The sequence below is a fragment of the Eptatretus burgeri genome, chromosome 2 (genome assembly GCF_056783735.1).
Source record: "Eptatretus burgeri isolate ZD-2024b chromosome 2, Ebu_testis_v1, whole genome shotgun sequence".
Lineage (NCBI taxonomy): Eukaryota > Metazoa > Chordata > Myxini > Myxiniformes > Myxinidae > Eptatretus > Eptatretus burgeri.
In genome coordinates this window covers 134,900,211-134,920,407 of record NC_140962.1, presented here as the reverse complement: position 1 = coordinate 134,920,407, position 20,197 = coordinate 134,900,211, and the positions used below count along the sequence as shown (strand labels likewise).

Sequence of the window (20,197 nt, the reverse complement as noted above, 5' to 3'; positions counted from 1 at the left end):
ATTGTTCAATTGATAACCATCAAAGTTTTCAGTCCATTCAAGGATATTAATTTTTTTTCTTTCCATCCTCCATCTTATTTGTCATTAAATTTATCAGTATATTTGTTTTATCTACTTTTACCCCAGATATTTCTTCAATAAGATTTATTTGATATTTCTCACATTCTTTATGTTTCCCATCTCACATTCATTACCAAGGCTGATTACATCTCCACTCTTTGGTTTGGTTATTGCTTGGTTCTATAATTTATAAATCAGTAAAAAGACACCCCTTAACACTTACACTTATAACCATAAGGGATACTCTTGATTCCATTCTCTAAAATATATCTTTTATCACCAAAAGCTCCTTATGCTTTCTTATTTATCTCTTCTGTAAATAAATGATGTTTATAACTTCTTATTGTGTTCATTTTTCTGTACTCTTCTTTCTTTAAGGTTAAACAGTTGTTATAATGTTTAAAGTTTATTGTTTCCTTGTTACATTTTTCTTTATTCCCTTTAGCTTCTTATCACACCTTTCAAAGTTATTATTATCAATATAGGTAAAAGCATAAGACTTTGATCTCCATCCTATAAATTCACTCATGACCTTCCCACCCAGTTCATCTTTAAACTTACAAATAACCTTTTTATTCTTTGATGAAAACAACACATCACCTGACTTATAATTACTTGTGTCATATATATATATATATATATATATATATATATATATATATATATATATATATATATATATATATATATATATATCAATATTATCAATCATATCCTCATATACATCACTTGTCTTAGTTTCTAATATAAAACTATCTGAATCCATACATAACAATGACACATTATCCTTATACTTTGATTTTAAATTATTATAGTAATAGTCATACATTAACGACTTTGACAAGTGAAGAATTAATGTTCCGATATAAATAGGTTTTTCCATTTCAATACTCTCTTTTTTCAAATGAATAGCAGAAAAGTTCTCTGAAAACACCTCCACTCGCTCAAAAATTGGTCTATTAATTAACTTTGAAGCCTGTTTCCAAGATGAAGCAAGTCTTATGCTTTGTCGATTCCTAACATTTTCCATAGTCTTTCCAAATACAGCATTTTTTCATTAATTTATAAAAGTCCTTCTCAAAATAACTTTTGGCTTCTCTTCTCCTTTTTCTATTAAAATCAAGACACTTCCTTAATCAATGACTTTGTTTAAATTTCAAAATCATATGAATTTTCCTCACTCTCAATCCAGCAGATATATATTGTCACAAGATCCTTTGATGCAAAACATTACTTTCTTTATCATTTAATGTAATAAGTAGTTTTTTGTAGATTTACCTTTTATTTGAAATGACTGTTGGTAATCACTCAACCATTCTTTTCTTAGACTTTCTTTATCAGGAGCATAAGGTTGGTCTTTATGTTTGTGATGAAGTTCTTCTGGATATTTTAAATCAACCTCAAAATAATATCCAATTTCAGCTGCATCCAAATATTTTTGAAAGGAGACAACAATGTCTTGTAAAACTTTTTCATAATGTTTTTCTTTAACCCATTTAAGTTTTCCATAAGGGAAAGATTGAGACACAGACCACCCATACAAATTGTTATTATCATAATACATCCGGTAAGAGTTGTCCTCATTCTTGTTATAATCAGGAAGATATTTGTTATTTGCTTTAGCATATCTCCAAGAACCTTCTTGAGATTTTCCTCCTCTTTTAGCCTTCTCTATCATTAAAAGCATATCTGTATCAATGATTAATTCCAAATTCTGTTTTGTCATTTTTAACATAGCACTCCAAGCCAAACTCAGGGCTGTGTAATTTATGGTTGTTCTAAGTTATAATAAGTTATAATAGTGAGCGGGGTCTAATCAATGAGAATTTTTATTATGACAGACTGTTCTAACAGTTTCAAACACATCAGCCAATAACAATACATCAGTTTTAAGAAACAAATCATGATATTCTCCAATATTCTTTATATTAAACTTCTCCCAAACCTTTTTAGCTTGTGTATAATCTCTATTGGAAATATGACTTTTATTCAACTTACAAAAGAAACTTTCCCTTGAAGGAAGTTGTGTTTCTTTAAACTTCTCAAATGAATCCATCTCGTCATACAGATATATCCCCTTTTGTGATAAGAGACCAATCTCTTCTTGATTTGAGAAATGTGATTTCAGATTCGGTAAGCTTTTAATATTTGATGCTAAGTTACATAATGGACTTGCAATAAACTTGTATGTGTAAAAAAAATCTGATATGGGTTATGGGGGATGTATGAATTGTTTTTGTGAATGAGATGTATTTTTGATCTGTGTTAGGAATGGCAGAAATCTCTCCAGATGTCTTTGAAAGTTCATTTATAAATAGATGTGTATCATAGTGGGCGTTGTTGTGAAGAAAGACAGGAATAAAGTTTGGGGGCTTGTAATTAAGATTTCAACGGGAATGAGTTGGACCTCTATATTTTCCAGGAAGATGACAATGATCCCGAACTTTGACCTCTCCCTCAATGTTCTCCTCACAAATATGACAGATACTGTTCATTCTAAATTCCTTTTTCTCTCCTTTTGTTCATGACATTGGTTTGTAGGTTTTAACCATTATTTCTCTTCGTCTTCTACAGTCTTTTTCCAATCGTCTTACAAATTCCTATTGAGCATATTCCACTCGAGAAAGTTCTAACTTTTTGAATTCATCACCAACAGATGATTTGATATAATAACAGAAACCACAAGGAGTATATTTTTAATATTTATCTGTGTATGATTTATTTGGATTTGGAGAAATAGTATCTATCTTTTCAAGGATACTTTCAAAATCAGCATGTATCACAAACAGATGTTTTATAGAATTTTTAAAATCTTTGAATGATATGTTTGAACCTGCTTTTGGTAAATTGATTTCGGTTGATTTATGATCACTGCAATATTTCGAATGTTGATTTAATCGTTCTTTTGTATTAAAGGAGTTGAGACATTTCTTACAAGGAAACGTTTTACATTTTTTCTTATATAGATGTGATTTGGTTAATCTTGATAAATTTTGATGAAAACATCATGTGATTTTTCCTTTGAACTAAAGTTGAAAAGGTCAATGTGTGTTTCATCATTTTTATAGTTGTTTGAAATTTTTAATATCTGAACTTTGTTTGTATCCGTTAATCCATATACATTAACAGATAGATTATTCATTTTCTCAAATTTAGGAATAGCTCTCAATGACATTGGAAACTTTAAATCTTTAACATTTAAAGTATTCTCGTATTTCTTATAATGTTCACCCCTTTCAGGTTTCCATTGTGGAGGATGTAAGTGAGCAAGAACAGACCATAGAAAACATTTATTATCTTTGTTTTGAATATTAACAAACGCTTTCTTAGGTTTTATTTCTTTTGGGAAATCAATATAAGAAGAAGCTTGAAGAGGATCTGATTTTAAGATGTGTACATCGAAAAAAAAAATTTTTAATAGCAAATCCACTACCAACTACAGTGTTATCAACATCTTGTTCTTGTCTGGAATCATCATAAACATCACATCTTACAAAATCTTGAAACGATAAGATAAAGTGAGGGTTTGTTCTCATATAGGGAGTAGTTTCATCGCCTTCTCTCACCAGATCATCAAAACACACTCTCCAGCTTCTGAAGAAGAACTCGACCTTTTTCATTTGATGTTGGATGTAATCTGTGAGGGCTTCAACAGTTTTGGTGCCAAAAAGAACCTCCCCAAGGACATTGTGGCATTCATGGAGCAACATTGCCAGGAGAGACATTATATTACACTTATCAGGTCAGGATAATCTCAAACTTGGGTGAGGCTGAAAAATTAAAATCTCATTTAAATATTGTCCTCTCTTAAGCAGAGCAGAGTAAGCCAATAGTTAAACCTGTCTTCCTCATTTCAGGTGAAGAAATGCACGGATGACAACTGTGGTTACTGCTCCATGAAGTCTGACAGACTTCAATGAAGTTCATTTCCTGCCAGATCCTATGTTGAACAAAGACAGTGGAGAATTTATGTCATTTGTGGAAGTGTATGGTACACCGACTGATGACAGTTCAAGGCCATCTTTGAAGGGAAAAGCACAAGTGACTGAAAATGACAAGAAAAACAAGGCCATTCTGATATCAGGTATTGTAAATATGATGGTATTTGATTTTTTTTATTGGTTCAGTGGTATCAGCATTTGTCAAATCTGCCCCAACATACTTTTATTTCTGTTTGGTTCAACTTTTAACAAAGCCTGCTGTATAAAATTTCGGGCTTTTCTTTTGCAGCCAAAGTTCGTAAAACTATCAATTGCTGTGAGTGTGGCCGCAGAAGGTTGGTTTACAGTCCAAAGAAAGTTACTGGTGGTGATCTGCGAGCCCTTCAGTGCCTGAAGGAAGAACTTTCATACTCTTGTGGCACACTGTTCCCTCCAGACTCAAGTTACCACAAGATGATTGTGAAGGAAGCTCAAAATTGTGAAATTCCTATGGAAGCAGCTTACTATGCTGGTGTGTTTCTTTGTATCATGTAAGTAGGGTGAATATACTGGTTCTGGCTCACTTTTCCCCATGTAAATGAATGGGGGAATTTCAGCGATTCATATTTTTTTCCCTAAAAATAAACCCCCTTTTTATCCCAAGGTATATTTATTTGTCTCCCCTTTTAACCTGGGGACACTTTTTTTTCAAATAATCCATACAATAAGATAAAGATTTGTTCAAGTACTAAAGTGGTAATGTGATTTGTTAAAGGTGATTCTAAAGAAATATCTGAAATGTCTAAGCCTCGGGACACTCTTTATCAAATAACCGATGCATATTGTTTAGCTCACTCATTGAACCTATAAAGATTTGTTCATTCTCAAATTCCTTCAATAGTTTAATTTTCTTTGCACAATAATCCCCATCTAAAATATTGAAAAACAAAACATTTGAATCTTTATATTTTTTAAGATACCCCTTTTGTGCCATTACGAAATGATAAACTTCTCTTAATGATCTCATCTGGCCACCGCCTGGGTTGCAAATCATTTTTGTGTATAAACCACGCCATAAAAAAGTTTTGTTTCAAATGTTTTCAGTTCGTGCCATGAAAATGAGGAAGTGTTTTTTTGGCACGGTCATGCTGTGAAAAAGAGGAAGTGCTTTTGGACAGTCATGCTGTGAAAAAATAGGAACTATTCTGTGAGACAAAGCCTCGTGTTTATATTTTATCTCAGAACACGAACAGGCTTTTAAACATAAGTTTAATCAAAATCATTTTAGGGCATTTTAAGTATGTTTTAAAAATGATTCATACAATTTGAGAATATATCGCCCAGTTTTTTTCCAAGCTGTCTCGCTCGAAGCGTCATTTCCTGTGGCCACACCCAATGATTAAGCAATCTCCTCATCGTTGCCTTATAAGTGATTCGCCAGACAAAGTTTCTGCCAGACGGGATTTTCATTTTTACAACTGAGACATGAGCGATCTTTCTTCCGCGAACAAAACAGCTCAACACAAAGCTGGTAAGCCTGTGTATAGGTTCCTCTTTGAACGATGAAGCAATTGATTATAAATTAAATCGTGATAATTCTGATATTTTTTTGTTCTTGGCAGGTCCTTGGAAGAAGAGCAGTTTACATATCACGACGAGGTGCATGAAATTAATGCTCTTATTGAAGAGGTCAATCATCTTAGAAGAGAATTCAAAAACATTTTTAATGACTGACATGACGTCTTATCACGGCCTCTGATCTTTTTGCCATCTTGTACCAATGGTAAAAAAAAACTGAGACATGGACTCACTCTCTTCCGATGAAGATAACAGCTCACTACAAAGTTGGTAAGTTTGTGTATGGTTTCCTCTTTGAACGATGAAGCAATTGATTATAAATTAAATCGTGATAATGCGAAAATATATATTTTTTCCTGGCAGGTCCTTGGAAGAAGTGGAGTTTACATATCACGATGAGGTGCATCAAATGAATGCTCTGATTGAAGAGGTCAATGATTTTAGAAGAGAATTGAAAAACATTTATAATGACTGGTACGAAGTCTTATCACGGCCTCTGATCTCGAATGAATTAAACCAATGGTGAGACACGTGTGTGTGTGTGTGTGTGTGTGTGTGTGTGTGTGTGTGTGTGTGTGTGTGTGTGCGTGCGTGCGTGCGTGCGTGCGTGCGTGCGTGCGTGCGTGCGTGAGTGCGTGCGTGCGTGCGTGCGTGTGTGTGTGTGTGTCTCTTTCCCTGTCTGTTTGTCTCTCTCTATCTCTGCCTGTCTGTCTCTTTGTATCTCTCTGTCTGTCTTTCTACCTACCTCTCTCTGTCTGTCTCTCCATCTATACCCTTGACTCATTATTTTATTTTTTTTCAGCTCGATCACACAACATAAGCTGTTGAAGCAATCTGGTACAACACATGATTTTCTGGAGGTAAATGTTTCTGATTTATTATTTAGTTATTTGTTTATTAATATCACTCTCTCTTTGGAATGTCGCCTTATGTTGGTTGCATCATTAGTTTGGACGCAGTTTTGTCAGTACACTGGAATTCATTTTATTGGCCTTGGAAGGATGACAGGCTGAGTCGGCCTCCTGGTGTGTTAATTCAGTGGTCAACGAGGCTTGAACTTAGAACCAACACCAGGCTTACTCATATTACCATGTAATTATCTTTATAAAACCTAATTATTATCCACTTTTTGTTTCAAAACAGAATATGGTGTCTGAGTTTCGAAATCAAAAGACATCTGAAGAAGATTGCTGGGAAAGATTATACATTCTCGCAAATGAATATTTAATATTTTCAATTTTGATTAATTATATTTGTTTTGTTTACAATTACTTGATTTTGAATTTCAAAAAAAGGATCAAGACAGGAAGGAGAGGGAGGGAGGGGGGGTAGGTGCGCTCCCCCAATGACCCATCACCCCCTCATCCCACCCTCCCCTCCCCATGTGTGTGTGTGTGGGGAAGGGTGGGGGTGGGATGAGGGAGGTGGTGGGTCAAAGGTGGGGGCGCACAGGGGGATGAGGGGTGGGGCTTGTGTGGGTGGGGTTTATGTGGGCGGGGCTTGTGTGGGCGGGGCGTGTGTCGGCGGGGCTGTGTGGGAGGGGCGTGTGTGGGCGGGGCTTGTGTGGGTGGGGTTTATGTGGGCGGGGCTTCGGTGGGGGCTTGTGTGGGCGGGGCGTGTGTGGGCGGGGCTTGTGTGGGTGGGGCTTGTGTTGGTGGGTGGAGCTTGTGTGGGCGGGGCTTCGGTGGGGTTTATGTGGGTGGGCTTCGGTGGGGTTTGTGTGGGCAGGGTTTATGTGGGTGGAGCTTGTGTGGGAGGGGTTTATGTGGGCAGGGTTTCTGTGGGTGGGGCTTGTGTGGGCAGGGTTTATGTGGGAGGGGTGAATGTGGATGAGGCTTATGTGGATGAGGTTTGTGTGGATAAATGGATGGGTGGATGGGTGGATGAGTGGAGCTTGTGTGGATGGGTGGATAATTTTTTAATTAAATAAACAAGTTGTGTGTGGGGAACTAATTAACTAATCACTAATTATGTGAATATGATGAATATGGGTGGAGCTTGTGTGGGGTTTGTGTGTGTGGAGCTTGTGTGGGGTGGAGTTTTTGTGTGGAGCTTGTGGGGGGTTCGTGTGTGGTGGGGTTTGTGTGGGGTTTGTGTGGGGTGGGGTTTGTATGGAGCTTGTGTGGGGTGGGGTTTATGTGGGTGGGTTTTGTGTGGGCGGAGTCAAAAAGGGGCGGAGTCCAAAAATTTCAATTTATCTTTGTCTTTTGTAATTCCTGTGAATAAAATGAACCTAAAATCTCTTCCCCTTCCAAATCATATATCTTATAAGTCAAAGGAACCGTATCTATTACATCAACAATTTTAAAAAGTTCGTTCATCCATCGTTTAATATAACCCTTTTCAAAATGAGATTACCACCTATATATTCTTACGATATCACCAACTTTGAACTTAGGTTTTCTGACATTAATCTCTTTTTCATATTTTAATTTTGTAAATGTTTCTGATGGTTTCATATTTGTTGACGTGTGAACCGTGTCATTATACTTATCCACAATATCCTGAATAAAAGATGACCATTGTTGTGAACCGAGTTGTGTGAATATTTTATATAATCTCTCTTTTAAGGTACGATTAAAACGTTCAACAACAACTGCCTTCCCTTCATTAAAGGTACTGTATAATGTAATACAGTTATTTTTTAGAAAATTCATAAATGTCTTGTTATAAAACTCTACCCTCATCAGTCCACAATTTTTTAGGTTTTCTCTTACTTTTATTAAATATCTGTTGAAAGGCTAACATAAGAGTATTACCTGTTTTGTTTTTTAATGGTACAACCCATGCGTATCTACTCCTCAAATCAATAACGGTTAAAGCATACTTGTACCCCTTATCATTATTGAGTTCAATCAAATCAGCAGACCAGATATAATCTACTTCCTTGGAATAAACTTACCTTCTCTGAAACTTTGTGAATATTGGTTTATGTAATTCATCAGCTAATTGCTCTTCAGTCTTAATGACATCATTAGAGCCTAGAAGTTTTTTGAATTTCCAAGTCCAAGTTTCATTTTAGCACTGATCATCTTCTTCACAATGAACCGATCAACTTTTTCTCTCAAGGTTGGATTTTGTATCAGAGACAACTTATACAACATTTCTCTATCAGCTTCATGCTTTTCTTCCAACATTGTGGTATTCCCATAATCAATATCGTGTCTCATGCACACTTCATCAACTCTATTGATGGGTTTACTCCATGATTTAGGATTGTCTGCCTCATCTAATCTTTTATCCAAGTTTGTGCCTGGACCACAGAAAGAATACCCTGGAAGATGTAATTCCCCTGGTATTCCAGTAGTTGTAAATTTACTTCCTGATAAAAACTTTTGTATATCTCCTCCTCGTTTGTGTTTGGAGATAAATTTTTTTTTTTGGAACCACACACCGAACATATACCTTTTTGTATAACCCTGTTATTTTTACTTTTAATATATGAAATATTTTTAGTATTAGTTTTCTTTTTACATTTGAGACAATAACTCATTTATTTATGTGAAAAATTCCTGCAGAGTGCAAAAACCTTTTTAGTTTCCAACATGCACATTTGAATCTTAATTTTTAAAACATAAAGAATCCTTAGAAATGCCTTCACTCTCTCCTCCATTTATTTAAAAAAAAAAAAAAATGAAAAACTTTAATTAAAATGAATATCTTGTCGATGTCAATAGTCTTGTAGAAAATATTTCAAATAGACTTGTCAATTCTTTGTTTTCCTCCTCGGTGGGTTGAGTAATTTTCTGTAATACCACCAATCTTTTTTTAATCTCACTGGTTTCCATATTTTGATATTTATTTTGTCTCGCTCTTTCCTCCTTCTCCTTCTCTCTCTCCTCCATCTCCTTCTCTCTCTTCTCCCTCTCCTCCTTCTCTCTATTCTCCTTTTCCTCCTCTTCCCTCTCTTCTTCAACTCCTTCCTCATCCCTTATTATCCTTGAATCGCTTACACCCCATAGAATATCGTACATATATTCATCAGGATTTCTTGTTATTCCTGGATCCAAAATAATTTTTTTTACAACAGGAAACCAATAAAATTTCTTTTGAGTTTCTAAAAGAGCCTTACCTTTTCTTAATCTTATAATTTTTTCATTATTTAACATTCTAATTAAATCTAAAGTTGTCGGTTTCTCAACATCAGCATGCCAATCTTTTATTGAAAATACCTCATTCTTATGTTGTAGAACATATTAATTAAAATACCGAATACCCTTTTCTTGAAGGTATGCTTGGACACAGAAATGATAATTTTCTTGAAGCCTTCTTGCTGTCATTTATGTATTAGAAATATATGTTAGAATAATATTATGGCACGAAACACCTCCCCATCTTCCCATAGTTAAATCATTTTGTATTTGCTTACTTATTATATATAATCCTGTTTTTTTCTGTTTTGATGGTATAAGCAAGGGCAAAACCATTATTATATTTACCCTTATTAAATTCTTTTATTTGTTGTTTACTAATCATGGCCCCACAAAACTCATTCTCGATACCAAGTGGATAATATTCTTCCTTACGAGACTGATTTAATTGTTCCAGGTCTTCGAGGTTAATTTCAAATGACCAATTATACCCTAAATCATTCATATCATACCCCCATTGTTCTATTCTCACACAAATGATACGCCCTTCTTTATAAAAATTTATTTTAATTCGAACTGTGAATTCTGTATGACCTGGAGATAATATCAACACTTCTGTATCTTTGGAATACACGGCCGTTTTATTTAAGGATATATATTGTGATAAATCGCTTAATCTCACCAAGTCATTCGCGTCAGTCGGGCTTGGATAATTTTTTAATTTATTAGCATTTTTCATGTTAATATTTTTGGTTATATTATATTTATGTCGTTCAGCCTGTGCCTTTGTGTAATAATTTGATAAATCAATGTCCAGTTCTTGGGATACACCAAAGATAGAACCATCTTTACCAACATAAGTCATTTATATTAGATTAAAAATAATATCATAAAAAATTTTTATTTTTGTTGAGTTGAAATAACACATATAGACATAATTGACCACAACACTTGGAATTTAATTCTTGGACTTGAAATGTTTGATAAACACCATTCTGTAAGAATTTTATGACTTCAACAGGTGGTGGAAGACCAAAACTATCAAAATAATATTTGTCTTGACTATTAAAAATACAAACCCAATGAGAACCGTTCCCATTATTATCTTCTAAGTTCATAATAATATTCTTTGTATGTTTTGGCACATTTGTTAATTCATCTCTCATACAAATAACCACATGATGAATTTTTAATTTCTTACAATATTTGACAAGTTGTAAATTTGATGTTGTATTCTTTCCAAATTCTTTAAACCACTCATCAATGCTCATTTATTTATGAGAAAGATATAATCCATTACCTCTTTTCGTTAATTTTACACCTGCTTGTGCTATAGAAGAAAGCATATCTCCAACTAACAATCTCGCTTTATCAGGCAGACCTTCAAGTTTTTCAGCAAAATCTACAATTACACCACTTCCACTAATTTGTTTCTCCAACTCTTTGTTATGTCTTTCCAATTCTTTTTGAGCCTGGAGTGGAGCCTTCTTTTCGTTGGCAGTTTTCACCGCTGTTGAAATACCACCCGTCAATGCTCCAACCGCACTTAAACCAGCAAATAAAGGAATTAGAAATGGGAGAAATCCTCCAATCGTCTCTCTTATTGAATATTTTTCAACATTGGTTTTGTCATTTTAATTTTAAGTGAGCCAGTGTCATTCAAGATTTTAACCTGTTCTCTTGTGAGCAAAACATCAATTCTTACTGCTCCTTTTCTCTGAATTGTATTAACGTTAATCGTACAAGGCTTTTGATTTTGAACACAAGATGATAGTTTATGAAGATTGATTTGATTAACATATACCCCAGTTGGTACTTTGCCACTCATTTATTTAACAAAAAATTATGTGAGACTAATCATCACACCATTATCTGTATTAATCTGTAATTCTGTTTCTTCCAAAAGCAAACAATATGTATCAACTTCTTCACTCTCTCCTCTTTCAATGTATAGGGAAGTATCCACTCGATTAGACTTTATAGTTTCCTTTTGAGCGCTCAGGTCAAACGCATAGATTGTATACAAACTTTTAAATGCTGTCATATCCAAAATAGGTTCTTTATTTCCATTACTTTCACACACCTTTTGGTAAGACTTGTATGCTTCAGCAAAATCATTTTTTTCCCAATTAATTTCCAATCTATCTCGTGGATAAAATGTTCCATCGAGAGAAACGCGAAGTTCTTTCACCTTAGCATTATCACTCAATGCATTATTCTTATCAGTCGCAGTATCACCATCTGGCTTTTTAAAAATGATCCACAGATATCGTGGCTTTCCTTCCAGAACAGCCAAATTCCACGTGTAAGTAGTTTGGTTGAGTTTAACGTGTTGACATCTTCGTTTGAGGTATGATACACTGAGTGGTTTCTTTGAGTTAAGTCTTCTATTCAACATCTCTTCTGTTTTAAATAAAAGTATTAGCATTGTTTCTGATGGAACGACGAGGAAGTTGAAAGTACGATTGACTAAGATAAATACAATTTCAAGAAGAATGTCTCCATCTTGTGTAGTAGCTGTCCATTACCGTTTGGTTTCTCTCATTAACACAATCATCAAAGATAACGAGGTTCTTTTTTGATTTATCCAAATCTTGGGGAGACGGTATATCATCCGTATTATCACTAAGAATACAAGTTATCAGATTTGATTTCTTTTTACATCTCTGTGTATCACAAAATAGTTGAATTATATCTTCAATGTTATAATCATTTAGGTTTTTTTGATGTTTAAATAAACCGATTATATCTTCTTTTTGAAGAGCAGCATTAAAACCTTGTGAGAGTAGTTGATACTCTGGTTGAAAACTCGACTTTGTGAAAATTATTAAATTATCATAATCTAAAAAGTTGGGAGTGAGGAGCATCTTAAAAAGTAAGCAGGTTTTTCCACATCCACTTGAACCAACTATGAGACATCTTAATGAATTTGGGAGATTTTTATGGTTGTTAAATTTTATCTTTTTTCCCAAATGGGTAAAAAATCATTCATTTATATATTTGGAAAACAGGTTATTTAATTTATTATTGGCTTTTTTGGAAACTCTATATTATATCCTTAGTTCAGGTTTAATTTCAAGATAATCCATTATTTTATTTATACAATATCTTGTGTTGATATTTCCCTGAAAATCACATCCATGAATAATATATAACAACAATCCTTTGAACATTTCTCGAATACGTTCAGTTTCTTCCCTTGTAAGGAAAGGTGTGTTATCACCCTCATACTTTACATTCATTTCTCTAATCAATCTTGTAAAGTAATTCATTTTTGGTGCAAATCTAAAAGAATTATTTTCCTTTTTATATTTTTTATTATCATTAATTAGAAGATAATCACAGAATATACATTGTTTATAGGCTTTTGACTCTGTGTTTAATCCCCGTCTTTCACACGCAGGACAATTCTCAAATTTGTCATATGGAGAATCAGGAAAGTCTGGCATATTTATAAAGTAAAACTTTACTTAAACTGAAATTCATCTATACTTTCTGTTGTATATTGACTCATATTTCATAATATTACCATCGATATCGATATACTTTTTTTCATTACCAGATTCAACGACAACATTTTTTATATTAAAGGTAATTTTAAAATGATCGTTAACTATCATTGAACGAAATGTCATTTCACCTGATATATTAACATCCTTTATTTCATCAGGATTTACATCTTTAGGGTTGTTGAAAAAAATACAAATTTCTCCTTGCATATTACAGATGGTCTTATCTTTTCTTTCTAAAGCTTCATCCATCAGGTTTTTGTTTTTTGATACTTTTTCTTGTTTCATTGCTTTTTCTAGTTTTGAATATGTTACCAGAAGGAGAGGAGAAACTTTTGTTCGAGATACTTTAATTGATGTTCTACCAGGTATACTAAAAGCCCTTCCACTGAAGGAAATTGAAGAACTCATATTATTTACCATAATTGTTTTTATCCAATAGTTGTTATATTTATCTTTGTTCAATTTTACATCCTTGACATATTTCTCAGTATCTTTAACAAATGAAGAGATTGATTGAAACTTGTCCTTTGTGTCTTGAAACATTGTATTTATTAAGTGAAAAAGTTGGAGGATAAAATGGTTTTAGGCACAGATTCACCTGTAAAATCAACGAAATTTTCATTAAGAAAATTTTAGTTTAAGCAAAGATTTATTATATAAATATGGTGAATACAACATACTGCGATGTTTGTAATCACAAATATAAACATTATAGAAAACACCTCCGAACCAACAAACACACATTTAATCTATTTCATAAAATATCTCCTCTTGAGTTGGAAAGAAAACATTGTGATATCTGTTCAAAGGATGTTTTGAAGAGAAGTTATAATAAACATCTTCAATCACAAAAACACAAGAAAATGAGTTTAAAGTAAAGGCAGACTATTATATTGAAAACACTGATGGGGCATTTAAAGGGTATATAAAAATAAGGATTTTTCAATTTGGAGAACCCGGTCCATCATCAATAGCTGAATCAATTGAAATAGTGAAACCTGATGTTGAAAAAGTTATTAAAAAGACATTAAAAGAAATGAAAACTTTAAAGTTTTATATGGGAGTGAAAATGAATATGAAAAGACAAGATGAAGAACAAAGTCCTTATATGAGAACAGATCTTCATTTTATAACATCATTTCAAGATTTTTTAAATAGTGGGGTTTATGAAGAACTATCAAAACAATAGGAGGATGTTGATAATACAGTGGTAGGAAGTGGATTCAATATTTTAAAAAATCATCTTTTTAGATATACACATTCTAAAATCAAACCCTCTTAAAGCTTCTTCTTATATTGAATTACCAAAAGAAATAAAACTAAAGAAGGCAGTTGTTAATATTAAGAACAATGATAATAAATGTTTTCTCTGGTCTGTTCTTGCTCACTTTCATCCACCAAAATGTAATTCAGAAAGAGTAAAACAATATATGAAATATGAGAATACCTTGGACATTAAAGATTTTAAATTCCCAATGCCACTAACAGATATTCCTAAATTTGAGAAAAAAGAATAATCTTTCTATTCCTCAAATAACAAATCGATTAGTGGAAAAAAAGCTTCACAAGAGTTTGTAAAACGATTAGAAAAGGATTGTATAAGACTCACTAAATTAATGAAAGAAACAAATGAACCGATGAAATTAACCAAAGAAGAAAAATTAGAATTTAGAAAGAACAATATCTGTCATATTAAATTAAGGAGTCTAAAGTTAGGGATCATTGTCATCTTACTGGTAAATATAGAGGTCCCGCTCATTCCTGTTGTAATCTTAATTATAAATTACCTTCTTTTATTCCAGTCTTTCTTCACAACAGCGCCAACTATGATACACATCTATTTGTAAATGAACTTTCAAAAACACCAGGGAATATTTCTGCCATAACAAACACAAGTCAAAAGTATATTTCATTTACAAAAATGATATTCACAAAACCTTTAACTCGTATTAGGTTTCTAGATTCTTACAAGTTTATGGGAACACCACTCGCCTACCTCGCATCAAATCTAAGCTCCACGGACTCTTTTCCAAATCTTAATTCATTCTTTCCAAAAGAGGAAATTCTCACTAAAGAGGAAATTCAGATTAAAGAGAGAATTCAAAGTAAAGAGGAAATTCTAATTAATGAGGAAATTAATGAAGAAATTCTAACTGAAGATGAAATTCTAATTATAAAGAAAATTCGAACAATGAATGAAATTCTAACTAAAGAGGAAATTCTGATTAAAGATGAAATTCTGATAAAAGAAGGAATTCTCACGAGAGAGGAAATTCAAACAAGGAATGAAATTCAAAGTAAAGAGAACATTCTTACAAGTAAGGGAATTTATCCTTATGATTATATTGATTCATTTATGAGATTTAAAGAAACACAACTTCCTTCAAAAGAAAGTTTCTACAATAACCTTTATGAAGAAGAGATAAGTGATAAGGAATATAAACACGCACAAGAAATATGGAAAATATTTAAGATAAAGAACCTTGGAGAATATCATGATTTATATCTAAAAACAGATGTTTTATTGTTAGCTGATGTGTTTGAAGCTTTTAGATCACTCTGTCATAATAAAAATTGTTAGGATTAGATCCTGCCCACTATTTCACAGCTCCTGGTTTAGCTTGGAGTACAATGTTGAAAATGACAAAACAAGATATAGATTTAATCAGTGATGTTGATATGCTTTTGATGATTGAGAAGTCCAAGTGAGGTGGAATATCACAAGTATGTTCAAAAAGATATGCTAAAGCAAATAATAAATATCTTCCAAATTATGATAGTGAAAACGATAGTGATTATTTGATGTATTTTGATGCTAATAATTTGTATGGATGGGCAATGTCTCAATCTCTGCCTTATGGTAAATTAGAGTGGGTGGAAGAAAAGGATTATGAAAAGGCTTTGATGAATATTGTTATTTCTTCTCAAGAGGAATTGAATGACGAAGAAGAAGGTTATTATTTTGAAGTTGATTTGAGGTACCCGAGTGATCTTCATAAGAAGCATAAAGACCTTCCTTTTGCATGTGAGAAAGAAACCCCAAAGAAGGAATGGTTCAGTGATTATCATAAAAGTTTTAATATTAAAGGCAAATCAACAGAAAAGTTATTAACAACATTCTATGATAAAGAGGGATATGTTTTGCATCAGAGAAGCTTGAAACAGTTTTTGAGAAAAGGATTGAGAGTAGCTAAAATTCATAGTTTTAAAATTTAAACAAAGTCCTTGGGTGAAAAAGTATATTCAATTCAATACAGATATGAGAGCAAATACAAAAGTAAAAATTGAAGGGGACTTTTATAAATTAATGAATAATGCTGTATTTGGAAAGACTATGGAAAATGTTAGAAACAGGCAAAACATTAGATTCGCAACATCTTGGAAAGAAGCTTCGAGATTGATAAATAAACCAAGTTTTGAGAGAGAAGAGGTTTTTTCAGAGAACTTTTCTGCAATTCATATGAAAAAGGAAAGGAAAGTATTGTAATGGAAAAAGGAAAGTATTGTAATGGATAAACCAATTTATATTAGAACAGCAGTTCTTGATTTATCAAAGATATTGATGTATGATTATTTGTATAATGACTTAAAGAAAGAGTATGGTGAAATGTTTCATTGTTGCATCTGGACACTGATAGTTTTATCCTCGATATAAAAACTGATGATGTTTATAAAGATATGAAGAAAAATATTGGAGTATATGATACAAGTAATTTCAACAAGAAGAGTGAGTAATTTTCCAAAAAGAATGAAAAGGTTATTGGTAAGTTTAAGGATGAGTTGGGTGGAAAAGTAATGAGTGAGTTTATTGGATTGAGAGCAAAGACATATGCTTATAAGTATGGTGATTGATAAGAGGTTAAAGGGAATAAAGACGAATAAAGAAATCAATAACTTTTAGAAATTATTATAATTGTTTGATGAATAAGAAAGAAGAATATAGGAAAATGAATACAATAAGAAGTTATAAACATAACATATATAGTGAAGAAGTAAATAAAAAGGCATCAGGAGCCTTTGATGATAAGAGATTTATTTTAGATAATGGAATAGATTGTGTTCCATATGGATATTGTATGATAGAGTGAATAAAATAGATTGCGTTTTAACGATGGGAAGATGGGTTAGGGTTTTTTAAGGGCTACCGCCGCGTTTTTTTGCAATATATAAATGGTCAAATTAAGTATTAATCAAACTAAAGAGTGGAGAAAATCTCAGTCTTGGTATATAAATGGAAAACATAATGAATGTGAAAAATATCAAATAAGTCTTATTGAAAAAATAACTAAAACAAAGGTAAATAAAACAAATAAGCGAATCAATTTAAAAAGTAGTAAGTTAGAGGATGTAAAGAAAAAAATGAATATCCTTGAATGGACTGAAAACTTTGATGGTCATCAATTGAACAATGAAAAAACAATTTACTATAATCTCAAAATGATATGTGGCTCAGGCGGTGGTCAAACAAGAGCATTAAGAGAAGTTTATCATTTCGTAATGGCACAAAAGGGGTATCTTAAAAAATATAAAGATTCAAATGTTTTGTCTTTCAATATTTTAGATGGGGATTATTGTGCAAAGAAAATTAAACTATTGAAGGAATTTGAGAATAAACAAATCTTTATAGGTTCAATGAGTGAGCTAAACAATATGCATCGGTTATTTGATAAAGAGTGTCCCGAGGCTTAGACGTTTCAGATATTTCTTTAGAATCACCTTTAACAAATCACATTACCACTTTAGTACTTGAACAAATCTTTATCTTATTGTATGGATTATTTGAAAAAAAAAGTGTCCCCAGGTTAAAAGGGGAGACAAATAAATATACCTTGGGATAAAAAGGGGGTTTATTTTTAGGGAAAAAAAAATGAATCGCTGAAAATCCCCCATTCATTTACATGGGGAAAAGTGAGCCAGAACCAGTATATTCCCCTACTCATGTATAATTCTGCCCATTCCTTGTCTTGTGAATCTTCCTTTTTTAAATGATGCTGTTTCAACTTCAGGTATCACCAGCAGGTTTGATCCAGTTTGCTATCACTGTGGTGATGACGAAGATCTTGACGACAGTGATGAAATGAGGAAGTTGCAGGAGTATGGTATTGTGTGGCCGATATGTACAGCTTGCTTGGCGAGAGGGAAACAACCAGAAGTGCGAAACCAGAGGAAGGTCAATGGACAGAAAAATCGCAAGAAATAACGGTATGTACTGTGGTGATGCTATGTGTAGCAGCCTGGGTTCTGATGTCATTGAAGTATCCCCATGTGCTTGATGTCACAGTGAACTGTTGTTGAACACTTGAAAGATTGGACGACATGAACAATGAGATATTGAATTTATTTTTATTTTTCAAATTGTTTTTTTGCCAATGGCTTTATATTGCAGCGGGATGTGTTATTCCTGGTGGTCTTTAGTGTTTGAGGTACCATTCCTGCTTTTCTGATTTTTCTTAAAGATGTGTTTTCATAGCCATTGTTTTGAATAAAACAGACAAATTTTTACAAAACCTGTATGAGATCTTGCTTTGCGAGAATGATCTTTCAGTCTACGACTTGGACGGTAATTTTCTCAGCATTGTTACCATTTGTTTGATGATCCAACAGGTTTCGCTAAGAAAAACATGCCAGACTATATTGTAAAAACAAGTTTTAATCCTTCTTTATTGTTTTTCACATCAGATGATACAGTGAACATGGGCATCCTGCATTTTAATGGTCTTCCATCTTCAATGTTTTCTTAGATCCTTCTGGTCCGGTATTTATATTTATTTTCCCCCCACCTACCCTTGACTTTTCCATGGAACATCCGAAAAACAAATCATAAAAATATATAATTTCTAAAAATTGAAATTATATTTATATTTATATTTCGACCCACCGACCCTACATTTTCGCTGAAGAACTGCATAAACCAAGTTATGAAATAACTAAGGCCTAATTAGTGATTACTTTATTAGTTCCCACACACATGTTTATGTAATTTTAAAAAATTGCTCCACCCACACAAGCCACATCCACACAAGCCGCACCCACACAAGCTCCACCCACCCACACAAGCCCCACCCACCCAATCCTCACCCACACAAGTTCCACCCACCCTCACAAGCCACACCCACACAAGCCCCACCCACACAAGCTCCACCCACACAAGTTCCAACCACCCTCACAAGCCCCACCCTCACAAGCCCCACCCACCAACACAAGCCCCACCCACACAAGTTCCACCCACAAAGGTCCACCCACATAAGCCCCACCCACACAAGCTCCACCCACATAAGCTCCACCCACACAAGCTCCACCCACACAAGCTCCACCAACCCACAGAAGCCCCAACCACCCACCCACACAAGCTCCACCAACCTTCACAAGCCCCAATCACCCACACAAGCCCCACCCACCTGTGCTCTCCCACCTTTGACCCACCACCCCCCTCATCCCACCCACCACGCTTCCAACACACACACACATGGAGGGAAGGGGAGAGGGATGAGGGGGTGGTGTGTCGTTGGGGGAGTGCACCTACCCCCCCCTATTTTTCCATCTCCTTTATTATTTTCTTGTAATTCAAAATCTGATAAGTATAAGGAAAGCATTTAAAATTAAACAAAAGTAACAACATTGAACAAAATCTTCTTTCGCAGGAGTCTGATGGTTTGTTTTGGTTTTGAAACTCGATCAATATATTCTATTCAAAATAAAGAGTGAAGAACAATTAGGGTATATGAAGATGATTATATTTTGATATTAATATAACAATAAATATAACATTTACCTCCAGAAGATAGTGTCATGTCAGATTCCTCCAGAAGATTAAGTTGTGTGTTTGGTTCATTCTGACAGGTGTTTAAACTGAAATAATAATAATAATAATAATAATAATAATGAGTCAAAGGCAGACACACACACACACACACACACACACACACACACACACACACACACACACACACACACACACACACACACACACACACACACACACACACACACACAGACAAACACACACACACACACAAACACACACACACACATATAT

General features: G+C 33.7%; 1 protein-coding gene across 1 annotated transcript; it reads left to right on the top strand.

Annotated features, from left to right (window-relative positions):
- The first annotated feature begins 3,925 nt into the window (after nucleotides 1–3,925).
- LOC147033211 (uncharacterized) lies at nucleotides 3,926–18,646 on the top strand. Its single transcript, XM_085859238.1, has 3 exons — nucleotides 3,926–4,144; nucleotides 4,291–4,512; nucleotides 18,168–18,646. The coding sequence occupies exons 1-3, from the start codon at nucleotides 4,003–4,005 to the stop codon at nucleotides 18,359–18,361; spliced, it is 558 nt and encodes a 185-aa protein (XP_085715364.1). The 5' UTR covers nucleotides 3,926–4,002; the 3' UTR covers nucleotides 18,362–18,646.
- The last annotated feature ends 1,551 nt before the right edge of the window (nucleotides 18,647–20,197 follow it).

Bases quoted from the DNA above. Each gene is read 5' to 3' on its own strand.
- LOC147033211 (XM_085859238.1), top strand. From the start codon at position 4,003: ATGTTGAACAAAGACAGTGGAGAATTTATGTCATTTGTGGAAGTGTAT. The intron at 4,145-4,290 runs GTATTGTAAATA...TTTCTTTTGCAG, and splicing joins CAAGGCCATTCTGATATCAG to CCAAAGTTCGTAAAACTATC. The intron at 4,513-18,167 runs GTGTGTTTCTTT...TTTCAACTTCAG, and splicing joins GGAAGCAGCTTACTATGCTG to GTATCACCAGCAGGTTTGAT.